The sequence below is a fragment of the Malurus melanocephalus genome, unplaced genomic scaffold (assembly GCF_030028575.1).
Source record: "Malurus melanocephalus ecotype Western Australia unplaced genomic scaffold, MMel_1.1 scaffold_66, whole genome shotgun sequence".
In the NCBI taxonomy this organism is placed as follows: Eukaryota; Metazoa; Chordata; class Aves; order Passeriformes; family Maluridae; genus Malurus; species Malurus melanocephalus.
This window is the reverse complement of record NW_026623298.1, coordinates 2,703,257-2,722,128: the sequence shown is the minus strand read 5'-3', so window position 1 is coordinate 2,722,128 and position 18,872 is coordinate 2,703,257. Positions and strand designations below refer to the sequence as shown.

At 41.0% G+C, this 18,872-nt stretch overlaps 1 protein-coding gene across 1 annotated transcript; it reads left to right on the top strand.

The window, feature by feature from the left end:
* Positions 1 to 2,139: 2,139 nt before the first annotated feature.
* EDNRB (endothelin receptor type B) lies at positions 2,140 to 18,109 on the top strand. Its single transcript, XM_057366518.1, has 7 exons — positions 2,140 to 2,642; positions 11,967 to 12,079; positions 12,240 to 12,444; positions 12,790 to 12,939; positions 13,879 to 14,012; positions 14,577 to 14,685; positions 16,195 to 18,109. The coding sequence occupies exons 1-7, from the start codon at positions 2,199 to 2,201 to the stop codon at positions 16,324 to 16,326; spliced, it is 1,287 nt and encodes a 428-aa protein (XP_057222501.1). The 5' UTR covers positions 2,140 to 2,198; the 3' UTR covers positions 16,327 to 18,109.
* The last annotated feature ends 763 nt before the right edge of the window (positions 18,110 to 18,872 follow it).

The following is an 18,872-nucleotide window of genomic DNA, read 5'->3' as shown; positions in this document are numbered from 1 at the left end:
GTAATGTGCTTCTGGTATCAGCATCTGCCCCAAGTTCTGTATATAACACTAAGCATTTGAGAAACTAACTTGCTGTTACTAAAACTTCTGGAGCTGAAGTCAGTAGCAAACACTCCTTGTGGAGCCGTAATAATAAAAATGTTAGCAAAGATGTCTCAACGCAGTCACAATCTTGACTATCAGGATCAGCATAGAAGTCTTTGAGATTTCGCTGGAACCTTGCAAGTAAAAAAGCATTTTGAGATTAAATTTAATGCTGTGTTAGTWGGCAAGAGTTTCTAAATCAATCTTGCATTTTGCAAAACATTGTTGACTTAGGTTGCTGAATAGGAAATTGAGAAAATGCAAATGTGAAAACTGAAAAAAAAAGTTAAAGCCCCAGGGCTTAGAATATAATATTGATTTCAGTGTTYCTACTTCTACCTTTGGGAGGGGAATCAGCCCTGGTGTTTAAAAATTATCATGATGGAAAACAGTCTTGAAAAGACTGAACTTGGAAAGATCAGTCTTCCAGCTGGAGTGCAATCAGCCTCCAGGTACCCTCATACAGTTTGGAAGTGACTTTAATGCCTTTAAATGCCTTCCACAAATAATGTAATTTAAAATGGGAAGAAAAATCACAGTGACGACATAAATTAGTAAATTGATCAAGAATGATTAAACAGGAAAGGTGTTTAATATAGAAGTCTTTCAAACAAAGATGAAGATGTGAAAAGGAAGCTACATGACGACAAGAAAAGGCTGCTACARTAGTGCAAGAGTATATTAGCAAGAGATGCTGGAAAGATGAGACAAATTAGACCACCAATTTTTGAGAAAAGCATACGGTTTTCACTRTTTTCCCATATGGGTATGCCAATTTAGGTGAGCAGGTTGCTTCTGTAACAAAACACGTACATATTCTAGATTTAGCATCCAGCACGATTTAAGAAAAAAAAAATAATCAGGGAGATGTAAATAGAGATGCTGAAAAACAGCTCTAAATTCGACTCTCTTTAGTTAAACATGTAATTGCCTCCAACCTGCAGAGGCTGTTCTTAGTCCCCACAAAGTCCTGTACAAATCTCTTTTCCCCTTTCCTTACGCTTCATTGAAGGGTGCAGCGACTGGAACGAGTTCACTGAGATCAGGCGCCTTGCTAAGGCTGCCCAAAGCGGCAACCAACCAGACAACCGATCTGCAACTTCGGAGCAGTCAAAATACTATTTCGGATGTAAGAAAGGTTCTGTGAAGCGCTTTAAAACGTGGCACTAAACTCGTAGACGTTGCGCAGGCAGCTTCTCCAGCGTGTGCGCCCCTCGGGCTGTGCAAGGGGGTCTGTGCAGAGGGGAGAACCCCATACCCAGCTATTGCGAGTGAGCCTCGGACAGGACAGCGGGGAAAGTACCCTCTTCCTCCCAACTGTCCTCCAAGAATGCCCATATGTCTTTAACAACCCTCGTGAAAAATTGTTTCAAAGCTCTTAAAGTCTGATTCTTYAGGCTGCCAAGTCAGCGTGGTACAGGACAAGGGGGAAGTGGCAGGGCACACCGTCTGGTCGGTACCGAGGTGGGCAGTCCCTCGGCCGAGGGGCACTCCTGATAGCGGTGATGGGAGGCTCCGCGGGACCGGCGGGCGGGGGGGCTGGGCCGGGCTCCGCCGCGGGAGGAGGGCGCGGGTGGGGTCTGGCTGTGACTGATGGGCCAGATGCGGTTGAATGTTTTAGAAAAGGGGGGCCCTGGGCGGCCGGCACGACTTTAGCCACGGGGTCTGGTGTGCTGCTGACGGACACCGGGCTCTGCTGCGAKCGCCCGTCCCTCCCGCCTCCTCCAGCGGAGCGCCCGCAGCCGGCGAGCGGCGGCACCGGGCCGGGCGGGGACACGCAGCCGGGGCGCGGAGAGCGGCGACAGCCAGCGGAGCGCGTTTGCTTCGCCTGGCCRGCGAGCGGGGAGGATCGGCTCGGCTCTGCTCGGCKMGGTGAGGGGGAGACGAGCGGGGCACCGAGCAGGTCCGGGCAGSGGCAGGTTTTCGCTCCTGCGCTGCTCTCTCGGCTGAGCCGCCCGCAGCTCCAGCACCGCCCGGGGGCAGGCAGCGCCCCGGCACCGGCCCCGGGGCGGCGAGCGGCGGGGCGCGGTGTCCCCGCAGCTCACTCCCTGTCCCCTCTCTCCGCGCAGGTCGGCGCTGACGGCGGCGGGGGCGATCTGCCGTGCCGCCCGGCCATGCCCGCCCTCCTCCTCCTGCTGCTGCTCCTCAGCTGCCGCGTCGCCGCCGAGGGCGACGGCTCCCTGCTCCGGCCGGGCCCGGGCAGGCAGAGCGCGGCCGCCTTGGCCCCGACGGCCGCGACCCCCGCGCTGCGCGGCGCGGAGCACAACGCGTCCCGCCCGGCCGCGCTCCCTCAGGGCCCGGGGGCGGCTGGCGGGCGGCCGCGCTCCGCCTCGCCCCCCATGTGCACGGGGCAGACCGAGATCAAGGAGACTTTCAAGTACATCAACACGGTCGTGTCCTGCCTGGTCTTCGTCCTGGGCATCATCGGCAACTCCACGCTGCTGCGGATCATCTACAAGAACAAGTGCATGAGGAACGGCCCCAACATTCTCATCGCCAGCTTGGCCTTGGGCGACCTGCTCCACATCATCATCGACATCCCCATCAACGTCTACAAGGTGAGGAGGGCCGGGGATGGATTCRGGATTAAGGGCGGGGGTGCGGCTGTCACCCCTCGGGGCTCCGTGCCGGCCCCTGCAGATGCCCGTCCCCGCCGCGGGGAGACGCGTCCCTTCCTGGCTGGGACATACCCGTGGAGTTCATCTCACGCAAAACCCTACCGGAGGGTGGTATTCTGGTCAGGTGTGGTCGCAGACGGCACAGTCTCTGTGCCTCAGTCCCATCCCTCTCAGCGTTCCAGGCTGAGAATGGGGTAGAATGGAGGTGGCCAAGCTCTGAAAATCACCTGGAAACAGGTGTTGTCTCAGGGATAAAGGAGATAAATGCAATAGATAGATGTGCAGTGGGTTTGTCAAGGAATGGAGGCGAGGCACAGAGGATCCTCTGTGGTCGTGATACTTTCACATGGGTCTGTACAGTGCCTTTTGGCAYGGGGGCTTTTCCAGGAGGAATTAAGATCGTTCAGCTGAGTGGTTTTATACATCTCTTGGTTGAGAGGCACTATGCTTTCCTGTGCTGTGGATCCTTTCCCCTCTTTGCCAGTGCAGCATGGGCAGCCAAGAGGGATTGAGCCATACCTCTTGCACCTTCAGTAGTCTGTGTTTTGACTTGATAAGACTTGCCATGGAGGGAGTGCAACCCCAGTCTCCTCCACCCATCTTGTGCCATCCATTTGTCCTTAGGAATCAGCTGGGTGGTTGAATCCAGCCTCTAGTTGTAATCTAGCGCTCTTTGGAGGTATACTGGAAATAACAGAGCTCCTTCTGCTTTGAAAGTTTACTGTGTGGCTCCCTGAGCACCCATCAGTGACTTCATAAAGTGAACAGAAGAGTCTCCATCTGTCATCTTCTCTTCACTGCRTATGCATGATTGTAAACTAGGGATGGTTACTTGCACTCTTAGAAAGCCATGTTGAAGGAGCAAGTTTTAGATCCATAATAATTACTCCCAGAACCTGCTGAAATGAGACAGTGCTCTATCTTTATGCTTTTAAACTATTCCAGTGTTACAAAGCAGGGAATGTCATCATTGTGTTAAGGTCGTGATCCAGTTAATTTGTATGAAATGAGAGTCCTTACATTTGAAGTTTCAGTGCTCTTATACTTACAGACTTCTCTTACTTCTTGAGAGAAGAGTGTACTCTTTTGAATGAATGTGGAATGCAGAAAACAAAATAACTGCTTTAAAAATATATTTCTGTAAAAATATATATTGAACAGATTTTTTTATCTGTTCTCAGAAAAATCAAAAGGATAAATCAATAAGGGTTGCTTAGTACAAGATTTTGCAATCTCAGCACAATAATATACCTCAGCTTTTATCTTGATTGAATGTCATCAAATATATCATTATGAGTAGGTTGGAGCAGGGGGACTTAAAGGCCTGATTGAAAAACAATAATATTACACTAGCTGTAAATCCAAGATTTTTATTGTGTTACTGATAATGCTAGGAGTTGTGCATTAGTTCTCAGGTGCTAAATTCCCACACTGCTTCTCATCTTGCTGAAGAGTCCATAATAAATTTATGTTATTCCTTATAATAATGAGTAAAATATTTGCTATTTTAAGACAGGACCTTTGAATAAATGCAAGTTTTTTAAAAAAACCAACCAAACAAAAAACCCCACCCATTAGATATTGTGTTTATTTAATCAAAATTTTGAGGGCAGTTTGAGTTGATGATAACTTTTTATCAGCTCTGCATACCATTTAATTCCAGAACAACAAGGAGAATACATACARTAATGCAATAAAAAATGGCTTTGATCGGTCAGCCGTATGAGAAGTAAAGACTTTCTCAGTACATCAAGTATACTTAGCAATTGTAACTTGTAGTTTGAAGCAATTTAAGACTGGATGAAACAGATCCAGATTCTGAATTTGCTACCAGATCCTCAGACAGCTGCATGAAAAAGAGTGTGAGAGAATTTCTCATGTTAGTAAAATGCCAGCAGTTSTTTCCACAACACTTCTCCTCGAAAGTGTGAAAGTGTCTGTGAATGCTTTCCAGACAGACCCAGAGGAGACAATTCAAAAGGTCCAGTAGAAGCAACTTTTCATTAGGTATTAAAAGGGATAACTGCAGAAGATGTCCCCTGTGACTATTTAGGTGAATACATAAGTAGCTGAAAAAATGCACAAATGAAAATTGGCGTCTCCTAAATTGAGGGTATCTAAAGAAAAACAGGTGTTAACTAGACAGGAAGGCAAATGCAGTCCAATGCACAAGATGCTAATTAGCCCATTGCACTTTTTAAATTTCAATATCATGAAATACATTCAGTAGAAAATGGAAAGTGTCAAATCTATGACACAGTCAGGAAACTGGGTATGAAATGAGGGCTTGAGGAGTGTTCAGTTCCAGCATCTGGCAGACCTTTTCGGCATTCTGGGTCCTGGTAAATGGTCTGGCTTTGGCTGGATTTTTGAGCTGCAGAATGGGAAGCAGAGGAAAGTCTGAGACAATCATTMTGCAGTATGTAATGTTTTGGCAGGGTAGATACTTCGCAAAATTACTACTAATTGGATGTGCAGGTGATCCTACACTGCTCCACTAAAGAGGCTGAGTAAGCACATCCTCGTTAATTTGAGGCTGCAARGAACAATTAAGAAGCAGAAGGATAGGGTGGGTGGTCAGTGAGCTTTTTATGTCCTCTGCACTTAAACTTTGGAAGATGAGACAGTGGCAGCTTGTACACCTGCCAGTACAGGTCTGCAGTTCTGGAAGGCTTAGGCTCACTTTCATAAGTAAATATTCAGTCCTGCGTGTAAGACACCAAAACATCAGGACTGGGAATTCCAAACTTACACTAGCTTTGCCTCTTACCAACTTAAAAAGCCATATTCAAGTAACACACTAACATGCTTTCTCTTCTGAAACACAAACAACATCTCTCTCTCTCTTATTTTGTGATATCTATTCCCATATATTAAATCAAATTTGTGCTCATGTCCCAGTGGATTTTTTCAAAGGGGAGCAGTCCAGCCTACACGTTATTGTATGGCATTCTGAACTCTGGCTGCCAACAAATATTTGAGGAAGAATATCTATCTGGCAACATTGTCATAGAATTCTTTATCTCAGAGCACAATGGAAGAGCAGAGAAAAAAAATTCCAGGGAAGGAAAAAAATCTGGTCTTTATCCAAGCCAGTAATCAAGGGCCAGAGTAAGCTTTGTAGGTACTGATTTATTTTCATTAACGTAATTTAGGGATTATATAAAAATTATAGTTAATATAATACGGCTTTATCAAGCACTGGAAATACAAGAAAGACTGGATTTGGGATTGTATARACCATATGCAGACACAAACTGGCTCCTGTTTTAATTCAGCTATTCTCTAAAAAAAGGCTCTGAAAAAGATTTCCATGGAAATTTATTTGTGATGAACTTACTAACTCTTGTAACCTGTAGGCTGTGCCTCATGATGAAGCCAACCTCTTTCTATCTTTCTGAATCAAGGTGCTTGTCTTTAGAAAGGATTCTCACTATTCTGTATTAGAACTCTTGGTCACTGGTTCTTCAGAAATTAAAGATAATAGCCATTTTATTGTGAGAAATGCATTATTTCCCATCATTCAACATCCAAACCAGTTACTTGAGATCTTGCAAAGTTYGTCTCAGAATTTCTTACACAAAGTTTATTGATCTCTGACCATATTAAGCTAGAAGTCTGTTTTGTTTTAGAAGAACCCTTTATGGTGAACAAGTGCAGTTTATGGGCACTTAGGRTAGATCTGAATTGTCCAGTGGAGGAATCTGTCTGGACTCTATGGGACCGGGGGAGGGTAACTTTGTTCTGTGTTTAGATGGGAACAGTCTGTTCTGAAGTCAAGTGTATGGAGTAGTGGAAATGTCTGAATGCTGTTAAAGGTGCACATTTATAGTTTTCATAGTGGATCTCCAAACTGAATTTAGATGATGCTAGTATAGATTTGTAAATTTAAAGTCACTTTTTCATTATGTATACATTCACTTAAAAGATGCATATGACAAATTTCAAAAGTTTTCACCTGTTTTGATTTTTTTCTTCTTTGTTTATGCATCCCATTCTGACAGCAGCATGGCTTTCTAAGTGGTTGCTTTTGATGCAATCCTTTCACTGGTATTTTGAAATTGCAGATTTTTTTTACTTTGAAAGCACATTACGTGGTTTCTGTCATTTTTGAGACAATTATAAAATTAGTTTATCTTAATTGTTTAAATTAAATTTCTAACCAGAAGTTATAATACAGGTACAAGAAAAGAAAGCAATTGCATGTCTCATTAAGATTTTACACTATTTATTGGGTAGATCAATAACGCATTCCTAGCTAAATTTGAAAGCAGGAAATATATTTCCTTTTCTAGARGGAAGATCCTCACCCTGACATAATTATTGCTAAATATTAATAAGTTTTTAATGTTCTCTGACTTATTCCTGTCCATAAGCTTAATTTCCTGGGCAAATTTTCCATTTTAATAAGTGCTTGCTCTTATAAATATCTGCACAACCTTCCCGTGCCAAAGAAATGAGGTGAAAATCCACCAGTCATTTCAGGGATATATTGAAAAACTGTTGTTCGTGAATTTGGTGCAGAGTTGCATGTCTGGTTTCTCTTGTACCTGCCATAATAATGATGAAAATGAAGTGCAGTGTCCTGTGAATGAGACTCACTCTGAAGGCCCAGCTTGGAGCAAGCTGGAATTCCTGCTCTGCGTTTCCCAAGTGCATTCAGTGCTCGGGACTGACGGGAATATTCGCACGCTTTGCTGTTCTCCCTGCCCGACTGCAGCCAGTCAGCAGTGGTGGGTTGGAGCCAGCTATCAGCTTTCTGCCTGGGGACCACAGCAGCTGAGCCACAATCGTGCTCAGAGCCCGGCTCCTTCCAGCAGCAGATTGAGAACATCTTACAGTTCTTGCACAACTAAGAGGAAGCAGAGCGRGAACTGTGATTCACAGGTGTGTTTGTGAGTCACAGCATCTCTTGGGGCTGCTTTCATAGCTCTGCAGCCTGCACATCAGTTTAGGCTCTGTCTGGTCTGAGAAAATGTTGGCTAGGAGTGCATCACATGTATTGGTTCTTTCAAGTATGATTTCACTTCATTCTGCAGTCTTCCCTTTCCTTTTGTTCTATTTCATCTTGGACACATTTCTGCTTCTCAGCAAGTAAAACTTCGCCTGTGTAAAATAAGTGACTAAAAAGCATTGGAAAGGTCACTCAGAATACAGCCAGTGGTAGACTACTCTTGGCATTTACTGATGAAAACACAACATTAYTTTTCTCTTTGCTGCCACTTGGCAGTGTCTCATGTCTCCAAGTCATTTGTCATTTGTAAAATGACAATCTTTTCACAGCTTCTCTATTACGAATCATAAGAAAATCATTTTACTTGTGCTAAGTTGCAATAGGCTACATCTGTACTTCACTGACAATTCTCATTGCTCCTGTCCATAAAGGTGATGCTCCCAAATACTTCGCATTGGATCTTCACTGTACTTTAAGGCCATATTTGAAGGAATGAGAGAGAGAGAGAGATGTTTGAAGAGAACAAACAAACATCATGGAAACATAGTTCAGCAATCAGAACATACTTTTCTTTCCTTTTACTTTCTTAATGCTTTTTTATGCTTTTTTTTTTTTGAAGCATATCATTAACCACTGGCAATACCATGATAGAGGAAACTTGTTACTCATGTATTAAAATGCTCAAATTTCACAATACATCAGCTGCAAGACATAAAGCACATGTTTTTGCAATCCAGTGCAGACAGCTGCATGTCCGTTCTGCCCTGATACAGGCTGGCTGAATGCAAGTAATGTTTTTATGTTATGATAAACCAAAGCTAATGCACTCTTTCTCTCAGTAGACTGCATTCAGTCATGTGCCACACCTCTGTAATCCCAAACTGGAGCTGGCTCAAATCCAGCCAGTTTGGAGCACAGGTGTGACTGTCTGCACCTGAGAGATAAGTATTAGTTCAACAAAATCTATAACATGTGGCTGAACCTTTGTGATTTTAGGGAAGAAAGACAAGGGAGTGTCTTGTGTACACAGCGGTTAGATGTAAATAAAAGTTTTCAGTAGAATCTGCCAATAGAGATTTGACCAAAGTTCTGCATTTGAGTTACAAAGAAAATACTATTTTACTTCGAAGTGTATTTTTTTTAATGAGCTCTCTGGTCTAATATACATGCATGTGCAATGTACAGTAGGTACCATAAATAAGTATACAATGTACTCACTACCCAGTTCTTGATTTCTGTAGCAGCTAGATGTGAAAGGCTGGAGGATCACTACTTGATTGATACAAATTTAATTAGTCCAGGTGTCATTCAGTTCTATAGAATGTATATTTGGAATTGTATTCACATTACAGTTTTAATAGTAGATTATTACTGTCACCCCCTTACAGCAATTCAGAAGTCTCCAGGAGAGTCTTTACTGAAAATAGTTTAATTATAGGCTGAATTATTGTCGTGGGTTTAAACCTGATTTTTTCCCATATCACATAAGCAAAAGATGCTGTATAGTTATTACAATCTCATCCCTACTTCCTCTGCTTCATTATTTTCCATAAAATTCTRGAGAAACATGAATCCTTAGAATTTATTTTTATGCTTCATTTCTGCAGAGGCATTATATTTATTRTTTTACTTAAGTAGATCATTGAAGAAATAGAAGGGTAGGCCATGTTGCAGTTTGTTTACTGCTGTTCTTTTAAAGATTCCATTACAGCATAGGGCTAGAGCAGGTATTTGGAGGTGTGCTGGTATCTGAAAATACTGGTGGGCATTTCATACAGATTTCCAAAAGCCCGTGGTCATGAAATGTTCTTAATTTCCTTTGTGTTCAAATAAAATTATATTTAAATTATATCAGGACTCTTCAAAAAACTCTCATAGAGCATGAAAGTATTTGTCCTTAGATGGACATCTGTGTGTGCATAAGGATTTTGCTGAACCAAACCAGTTTGGGTAGGCAGCTATGTTGCTACCGTCAATCATAGGATCATGGAATCGTTAAGGTTGGCAAAGATCTCTAAGATCATCAGGTCCAACTGTCAACCTTGCACTGCCATGTTCATCCTAAACCATGTCCCCAAGAGCCATATGTACATCTTTTGAATACTTCCCTGAGCAGCCTGTTCCAATGCCTGACAGCTTTTCAGTGAAATTTTCCCTGATAAACTTTCCCTGGTGCAATGTGAGCCCATTTCCTCTTGTCCTGTTGCTTCTTACTTGCAGAAGAGGCCAATCCCTCTTGACTACAGCCTCCTTTCAGGCAGATGTAGAGAATGACAAGGTCTCCCCTGTGCCTCTTTCTCTCCAAACAACCCCAGCTCCCTCAGCTGCTCTTTATACAACTTATTCTCCAGACCCTTCTCTGAACAGACTCTGGCATTTCAATGTCTTTCTTGTTGTGAGGGGCCCAGAACTGGACACAGCAYCTGAGGWACCTYAARTGCCAAATACAGGRGAACAATCATTGTCATGGCCCTTCTGATACAGACCAGGCCTTCTTGGCCATCTGGGCACACTGATGGTTCATGTTCAGCCAGGTGGGTACCAGCATCCCCAGGTCCTTTTCTGACACATCTTTCCAGGCCCTTCCCAGCCACTCTTCCTGCCTTGGCTGCATGGGGCTGCTGTRACCCAAGTCTTGCTGAACCTCATAGCCTTGGCCTTGGCCCATCAATCCAGCCTGTCCAGAATTCTCCTTAGAGACTTCATAGCCTTTCAGATTCCCAGAAACATCCACGCAGCATGATCAGATATTTGTAATGTTCTTAGAGCCCTGCTAAATGAGTTGTTTGAAGAGACCTGAACCAAGGGAAAGGTTTTCCAGTCCCTTTTGACTAGTCCTTATTGTTCCTTCTCCTTTTCCACTCTGTAGCCCTCTATTTGCAACAGATCCAAAAGACCTCATTTGAAGAAAGTTATGAAAAACAGAGATGGGTTTAGATAATCTAACTAATTGCAGAAACTCAAAAAGTTTACTCTTCTGTATCGCAATTGCGTCTATTTCTTGGCACAACCCTTGTTCTGAAGAATCTTGTTCTAATGAGAACTGGAAGATTTGGCTGCTGCTGTGGTGTATTTGACCATCAAAGCTCACAGCAGAGTTCAAAGGTTAAATGTTTCTAAACTGAGGCTGGAGACAAACAGTTCATAGAATCAGCTGTGAGGAAGGTGCTTTCTGTGTCCAGTAAATCTTTTCCCCTAAATCAGATAAAATGTGCAGCTGGGGATGTGACAGGATTTCCATTAAAGTATATGATCCAAAGTGTAAGTGAGGCGATTGTGCTGTTTTCTCTGTTCCACAGCAAGCAAAGGTATGCTGAATGTGCAGATAGTCCTTCTGGTATTATACAGAATGTTGGAGAGTTAAGGGTCAATAAAGACCTTTAGTGAGGGATTCATCTGACCTGTCTCTACCTGCTGCAAAACATTTAGATCAAACTATCTGTCTGTACTCCCTGAGTGTCCAGCATGCCATTTCATTTGTTATCAGATGTCAGCTGAAAACTGTGGGTGATACATTTCTCTCCAGTGTTGCCTGACTTCTCAGCTGATGGGCCTAGACACTAAACCTCAAATAAACCCCTCCCCAGATGTGTTCCTACTGGCTTTGTCCCTGTTCTGATGAACCTCCAGTAATTTTCTGTATTTCTACTCAATGGAGARTTATTTGGAACATGTGAGAAAAGTGATGAACACTCAAGGCAGATAAAGYCGATTCAAAGATGAAGAAGATCCTYGCCTGCTCTGTCATTTTTTACCATTAGCCCTGGAGTGATGAAGTTAGAAGCAAAAGGAGTGAAGTTTGCAGGGCTTAGGGAGGCAAGAGTAAGACTTAACTGATATCCTTGTCCCACCAGAGAGCTACTGTCTAGTTTTTAGGGTGCACACCTCAGGGATGCCCTTGTGAAAAGGTTCTTCTTGGCTAAATTTTGCATAGAATCATAAAATGGTTTGAGTTGAAAGGAGCTGTAGAGGTTGGCTAGTTCCAATCCCTATGCCATGGACAGGGACACCTTCCAGTGGACCAGGTTGCTCAATGYCCTGTCCAGCCTGACCTGGAACACTTCCAGAGATGGGGCATTCACAATATCTCAGTTTAAAGCCATTTTCCCTTTGTTCTATCAGTACATGCCATGGTAAAAAGTCCCTCTCGGGCTTTCATGGTGTCCCCGGAGCCTTCTCCAGACAGAACAAATCCCATTCAGCCTGCCTTCATAGGACAAGGTATGGTGGAAAAGGAAAACAGGCCAGACAGAACTTCATGTTTCAACATTTGAAATGATTTAAAAAAAATAATTGTTTTCTTTTCACAGCTGCTTGCAGAGGACTGGCCCTTTGGTGTCGAAATGTGCAAATTAGTGCCCTTCATTCAAAAGGCGTCAGTGGGCATCACAGTGCTGAGTTTGTGTGCCCTCAGCATAGACAGGTGAGACCCATTTTTCATTGAAGTCTCTMATTTCTTTTCTTTATGGGCATTGGCTCAAATTCACCTTTCCCACTCAGCTGATACAATGCAAATAAGATGCATTTAAGCCAGGTGGGTTTTGTCCATATTTTTAATTTGTAAATGTGTGCTGTTGCTTCAGGTACCGAGCAGTCGCTTCTTGGAGCCGCATTAAAGGAATTGGAGTGCCAAAGTGGACTGCTGTGGAAATTGTCCTGATCTGGGTGATATCAGTGATACTGGCTGTTCCAGAAGCTATTGCCTTTGACATGATTACAATGGAGTACAGAGGAAGGTATCTGAGAATCTGCTTGCTGCACCCCACGCAGAAAACACCCTTCATGATGGTAAGTCACTGACATTTATAAAATATCTGGAAGAGTTCCTTGGATCTTCTCAGTGTTGTGTGGATTGTAGAATGCATAGGTGTATGTGACATGTAGGTGAATACAATGTTCAAATGAAATACTGGCATTTCTGAAGAATATTGCTTCAAAGAAGAGCAGTCAGAAATCTTTGACTTTTGGTGGGCTTTGAACATGCTACTGTCTCTAGTCCTGTTTTCTCACCTCTAATATACACCTTACAGAGATGCTTTTCAGGACAGACTGACCAATTAGTTACAGCACACTCAGCAAAATGCTCAACATTTAACTCCTAACCATGTTTTTGCTTTGCTTTTTTCTTTACAGTTTTACAAGCAAGCTAAAGACTGGTGGCTGTTCAGCTTTTACTTCTGTTTGCCACTGGCTATCACAGCATTTTTCTATACTCTCATGACTTGTGAGATGCTACGMAAGAAAAGTGGGATGCAGATTGCTTTAAATGACCACTTAAAACAGGTAAAAATTTATCCCTGTCCACTCTCTAACTGTAGACAGGATACCTTTAATAAATAGTAATAAATTTAATAATCAATAATAACTTTATTGATTTTCCTGCYACATCATTCTGTTCTTGTATGACTCTTGCTTTAGAAGCAAAGAGAAGTTTCCTAGCAGTGGTGCTGCTGAACTCATGGACATATATATATATCAGAGCCTCAGAAACCCAAGATTTTAACTGACAATCACAAAATAATTTCTTTCTTATTTGATTTTAATATTTCAGGTTTTAGAGGTTTTATTTCTTTACAGTAATGAGAGTTGGCTATTAGGTAATGCAAACTGAAGTCTAGAAGGTGGTGCTATAAAACCGTTCATTATTTTGAAGCAAGTTCTTGCTGAACCCTGGTRAGGTTAGCAGTATATGTTAGGAGAACAAAACATATTTCAGCATACATTCCAAGTTACTGGTGCACCACGCACAAACTTCATATATCACTAGAATTAAACTATGTTTCTTSCATAATGTGTATTTGTGCTCCTTTCCTCTTACCTGTTTGGAGCTGTAAATGGAATCTCTTCGGGCATTTAAAATAAGACCTGAGATCAAAGCACAAGGAAATGCATTTGAAAACAAGCTAGTATTTGAAAGTGATCAGAGAGACAACTATATTCTTAATTTTAATTTAAATTATGGTTTAAATTAATGTTTTCATTACCTTGGTTTCCATATTACTCATACTTCTTGAAATAAAAGATACATTGAATCAGTGTGAGACATCTAAAGCAATAGAGAAGATTTAGTACATATTCCAAGAAAATAAGCTGTTTGATGTTTTCCTAACTCCTATTTTGATAGGCTGTTTTATCTTGTTTATTAAACATTTGGATATTAGAAGATTACAACAATCCATAGAGAGAAACTATAACACTGTTCTGCCCAATTTTCTTTCTCAGAGACGTGAGGTGGCCAAAACTGTGTTCTGTCTGGTGCTTGTTTTTGCCTTGTGTTGGCTCCCACTTCACTTAAGCAGAATCTTGAAACTCACTATTTATGATCAGAAGGACCCCAACAGATGTGAACTTTTAAGGTGAGAATGYAAAAATAAAATGCCTGTACACTGCAGGCATTCTCCATAAGCATATTTGGATTTCCTGATGAACTAGTTTACTCTGTGTGTCTGAAGTTATCCCTCCTTCTTCATCTGGGACCCTCTGGTTTCACTTCAAAAGTAGAGGCAGAAAATTGTGAGGAGTTCTCTCTTCATTCCCCATCTTCCTCCTGATCCTTTTTGGGACTGTTCTTCTGTCTTGTGCTGCTGTGAGAGTAGAAGGGTGATTTCTGTTCCTGTTTCCCTTTCAACAGACAGTAAGATTCAATTTGTGCAAAAAAATGTTGTGAACATCTTATTCCAAAAGTTAAGATGGTTGGATCTTCTGAAATAACTGTCACRAGAATGGTCTTCTGATTCAGACTTTATTGTTGAGTGTAACTGTTACCTCCATGAGTTAATCCTGTTGATTTAAGTCCCATCACTATTACATTTAATAGCTAGTCTTGATTGAGTAAAGCTGAGTCAAATTTTCATAGCTGTAAAYCTCTACTAAGCCTTTTCAAAGCAAGTGAGAAATGTCTCATTKTAATTTCCACACAGCTTTTTTCTTGTGATGGACTACATCGGTATTAACATGGCTTCGCTGAATTCCTGCATCAATCCTATAGCTCTATATTTGGTGAGCAAAAGATTCCAAAACTGCTTTAAGGTAAGTGGCTGCTGGGAGTTGCTCCTCTGGTTAAAAATGGTGTCAGCAGTAAAATTAATTCCTTGTCATGAACAGAGTGTTTTAAAYGGTCATTAAATTTTACTTTAAATGTTAATTGGGTTATAATAAATGTTCTTTCCCTCTCCTGCTGAAGCTTCAGGTTTTAGGGTTTGATGGGAACAAAAAGAGAAAGCAAAAGAGCAGAGTGTACAATAAACCCTCTGGGGACCATGCTAATCTGTGCTACATCACTTCCTGACTGAAGCTGGCACCCAGCTWCTTCCAGAGCACTGACAAAGCAAACTCAGACTGTGCTGCAGAGATTCACGTAGCCATATCCTCTGCATCCTGACAGGGAGGGCACTGACCCTGGGCTGCCTCATCCTGACTGAGCAYTTAAATCAGTCATATAAGGCAGAGGGTGCACATCTGTACTTGTCCCTTTCCAGTGCCAATGTTGTGTGAGACAGACCTGCTCATACTTCTGGCTTGGTCTGAGTGAACAGACCTGGGCTCTAATTCTCCACATACTGGAGAATGCACTCCATATGCGACTCTGGAKTGCATATAGTTTGCAGTCTGTCCTTCAGCCTTTGTGCCTGCAAGGAAAACATCAAGACTTGGGCATTTGTGAACCCTTACCATCTTCAGACACTGTATCAGAGTCCTTACATTGCCTATGGCAAAATCTTGTTTGTTTGTTTTTTTTTTCTTGCCAAGCATTTAACCACTGGCCACAGCTAGAGTTACTGCCTGGCTGCTTAAATTCCTTACTAGCAAGATGAAAACATCTTTATCAGAAGTTCTGCATCTACTAGTGTTAATGTATTTCTCACATAATTGTAACAGGATAGGATGCAGAGGTTTTAATGTTGGTCTAATCTTCCCTGTCTATGCTGCTGGCTCCCTGAAAGAGTCTCTGGAGCTAAAAGCACATAAGAGATCTCCAACATCCTCAGTAGGGGTGTAAGCGGGTTTGAGGAAGGCACATCCAGCACCCAAAGGCCAGCCAGTAGCATGAGGAAAGGCTCTGCAGTATGTAAATGTATGAATTGTATGTAGGTTTTCACCCTGCTTCCACTTGCCTTTTTTCCATCTCAGAACCATAAGCTAAATAGCAGCATCTGGCYTAGAAAGCATAGATGTGAATACGTTGGGTTTTTTCCTCAAGAAAGATTATCACAGAAAGGACAACAAGGAGTCCTAATTTTATTTTCAGATGCATTTAGAATTGCAGACCTGATTTGAAGGAGTAAGTGCGTGCTGTTGCTATATGTAACTATTCAGTATTAACCCTCACTGTGCTCCAGTAATCAGGTTAATAATGGGGCCRTTTGAGCAGCTCAGAGTTGAACCCTATTTCTTTACTTGATGCTGTAATCTCCAAACAGCAGCGTGCACATTTGACATTTCCTACAGTACCCCTGATGAAGGGCAGCTTTTCAGTGCATTTTGCCACATGTGCAAAACAAAAGTGATGTAAAGTGTTTATTTCTTTTATTTTAACAGTCATGCTTGTGTTGCTGGTGCCAATCCAAAGATCTGTTGTCCCTGGAGGAAAGGCAGTCCTGTTTAAAGTTCAAAGCTAATGATCACGGATATGATAATTTCCGCTCCAGTAACAAGTACAGCTCTTCATAAAACAAGCATAAAAGGTATATTCTCTAACATTAATGCTGGTGCCTTTTTAAGTAAAAGTGGCAATTTTTTTAACAAGATGGTAACATCCAGAAAAATCYAGTTTTGTGTTTGCACAAAAAAAATAAAATTGCCCTAAAACTGTGTCACGTTGAAAATCACGGACATTAATGAAATCATCATTTATGGAACATGAAGAAAAGCRTAGAAAGAACAAGTCATTGTTAGCACTTGAATACTTCTGAATCAGCACTTCCAAATGATCCCCACTTCCTGTACATTAAGCGTTTGTATTCTCTGTAACAGTTGTAGGAACTGAAGTCACAGTAATTATTAAGCAGCATAATATAAAGTTAATTGGATCAAAGCCATTATTATATGTAACTCAATGTATTATCTTTTATAAAGCAAATTAACCACCATCACTATTGTGAGTTTTTTTAAATAAAACATGAAATACTTTGTAATAGAATTTTAAATGTTAAAAATTAGAATTTTTATCAGGTATGTCATAGACGTAGCTACTGAAAATATTAAAGGATGCAGTAAAGTCAGAAGTACATTTTACTTCAATGGTTGTTTTTACCTATTATTAGAATAAACCTCCTAAGGGCTTAATAAATTCCTTTCTATAGCCACTGTGCACCTTCGGTGCATTTGGCAGCACTTTGGGTATGAGTATTTGTGTTTGCTGATAGCAAAAGAGAGAAAAACACACCAAAAMCAAAAAATTAATACTACTAGAAACATTCTAACAATGGTTATTATTTCAGCTATTTTTAGCTGAAAACAAATTGATTTTATTCTGTGTAAAAAGTGGGCATTCCAGAGCCTGATGGTTCTTCACTGGCGATATTTTTGAGACAACTTACAATTGTATTTGCAATCCAAATACCGTCTGGGGGAAACAGTTTTTAGAAATAGTGTGGGGAAAAAAGTAACCAAGGTAAAAATAGAGAATTTGAACCTCTATCTTCATTTAGATTTAAATCTTCATAGAGAAAATAATTCATGAGCTGTACTTCTAGAGAACAGTATTATGTAACATACTCATTTCATACAGTTTTAAAATATCTTCTACTTCTGTAGTTTGATATTTATGGGCTTAAGAAGGTATGTGATTAGTTTCTGCTTCTGTAAATAGTTCAGTGAAATGTAATTAATTGTAAAGTATTAAGATATGGGCAGGACCCTGCAAGAACAGAAAAAGATAAAGATGCCTGTGGTAAACATGATGTGTATTGCCRGGAGCAATGCATGTTTTGTACATACATGACAGGTCATTCTTTGGCTTTTCATATTAATTTGTTACAGATGTCCCCAAAGACTTATTAACATATTTCATGCACTAAGGCATGGGTTTTTCAAGAAAAAWTGTCATATGACATGCTTTTATAAAAGACATGTTTTCAATAGGCTTGGTATTATATTATAATAAAATTATTTATCAAAACTCAGGATTTTTTTTTTCTTTTAAATTTCCAGATATCACATTTAAGGATTTTACCTTTTTTTTCCAGTCTTGATTAACTTCAAATTTTTTACTAAAGTGCCTTAAATGTGCTCAGGATGAAAACAGCCTCCATTAAAATGTTCAGCTGATGTTACCTTAGATGGGTTTCTGACTTTAGGTAGCTACAGCTACCTTGCAGACAGCTAGAAACAGGGTGGTGAGCCCCATTCCTGGTGTTGCCTCCATCAAAAGCTGGTAAGTGAATGCTTGTATAATCAAGCTRAGGAGGACTTCTGCACATGCATTTGAGCATGGGCACATRTRTGTTTGTGTGTGAGTRTGTGTGYRAGCATGTSTCTTGTGTACCAAAAGGYTTGTATTAYTGTCTTGCTGMAGCACATCCACTCAGCTGCTATAATGCTGAACTTTTATAAATATAAATCTATTTTAGGTTGCCTTCTTTACTTTTTTACCTTACTTTTCATGGTAACTTTCTCACAGTAAGCCATGGATATCACTTCATGTCACCCTACCTGCATCTATTTCTGTGAAATGCATTTCATCTGTTAAGGATGGATAATCAGTGAAATCCTAGATTTGATACTGATCAGTGTTATTTTCATCAACTTATACCATTACAATATTGTACATGTATATTATTGGTATTTTTATTTAAAATATAGSTGTTGTATTGGCAACTGTGTAACATACTTTTCATTTTTTCCTGGACTAATTCTTTGTTAAGTCCTGCTAAGTCAGATATTTAGATTTTGCAAATAAAWACTATATATACTGTCCCCTTTCTGGGTTCATATATAAATATTAGTACACTGAGATTTTTTCAGTGTTATTCAAAGCAGTATTTTTATTGAAGCTTTCATTTCCAGTAATAAAAAAAACTCAAAACATCTGTTCTTAGGCAGTTCTAAGATTAAATCTTTTAATACTCCACACAGGTGTTTTCTGAAATCCTCAGTACAGATCTGTTCCTCCATTCACTGAAATCAGTAAATGTTTAACAATTCAATTCAGTTCGAGCAGAATTAAGGCCTAACATAGCTCCTTAAAAAGCCTATCTGACATTTGCTGTTTTGAA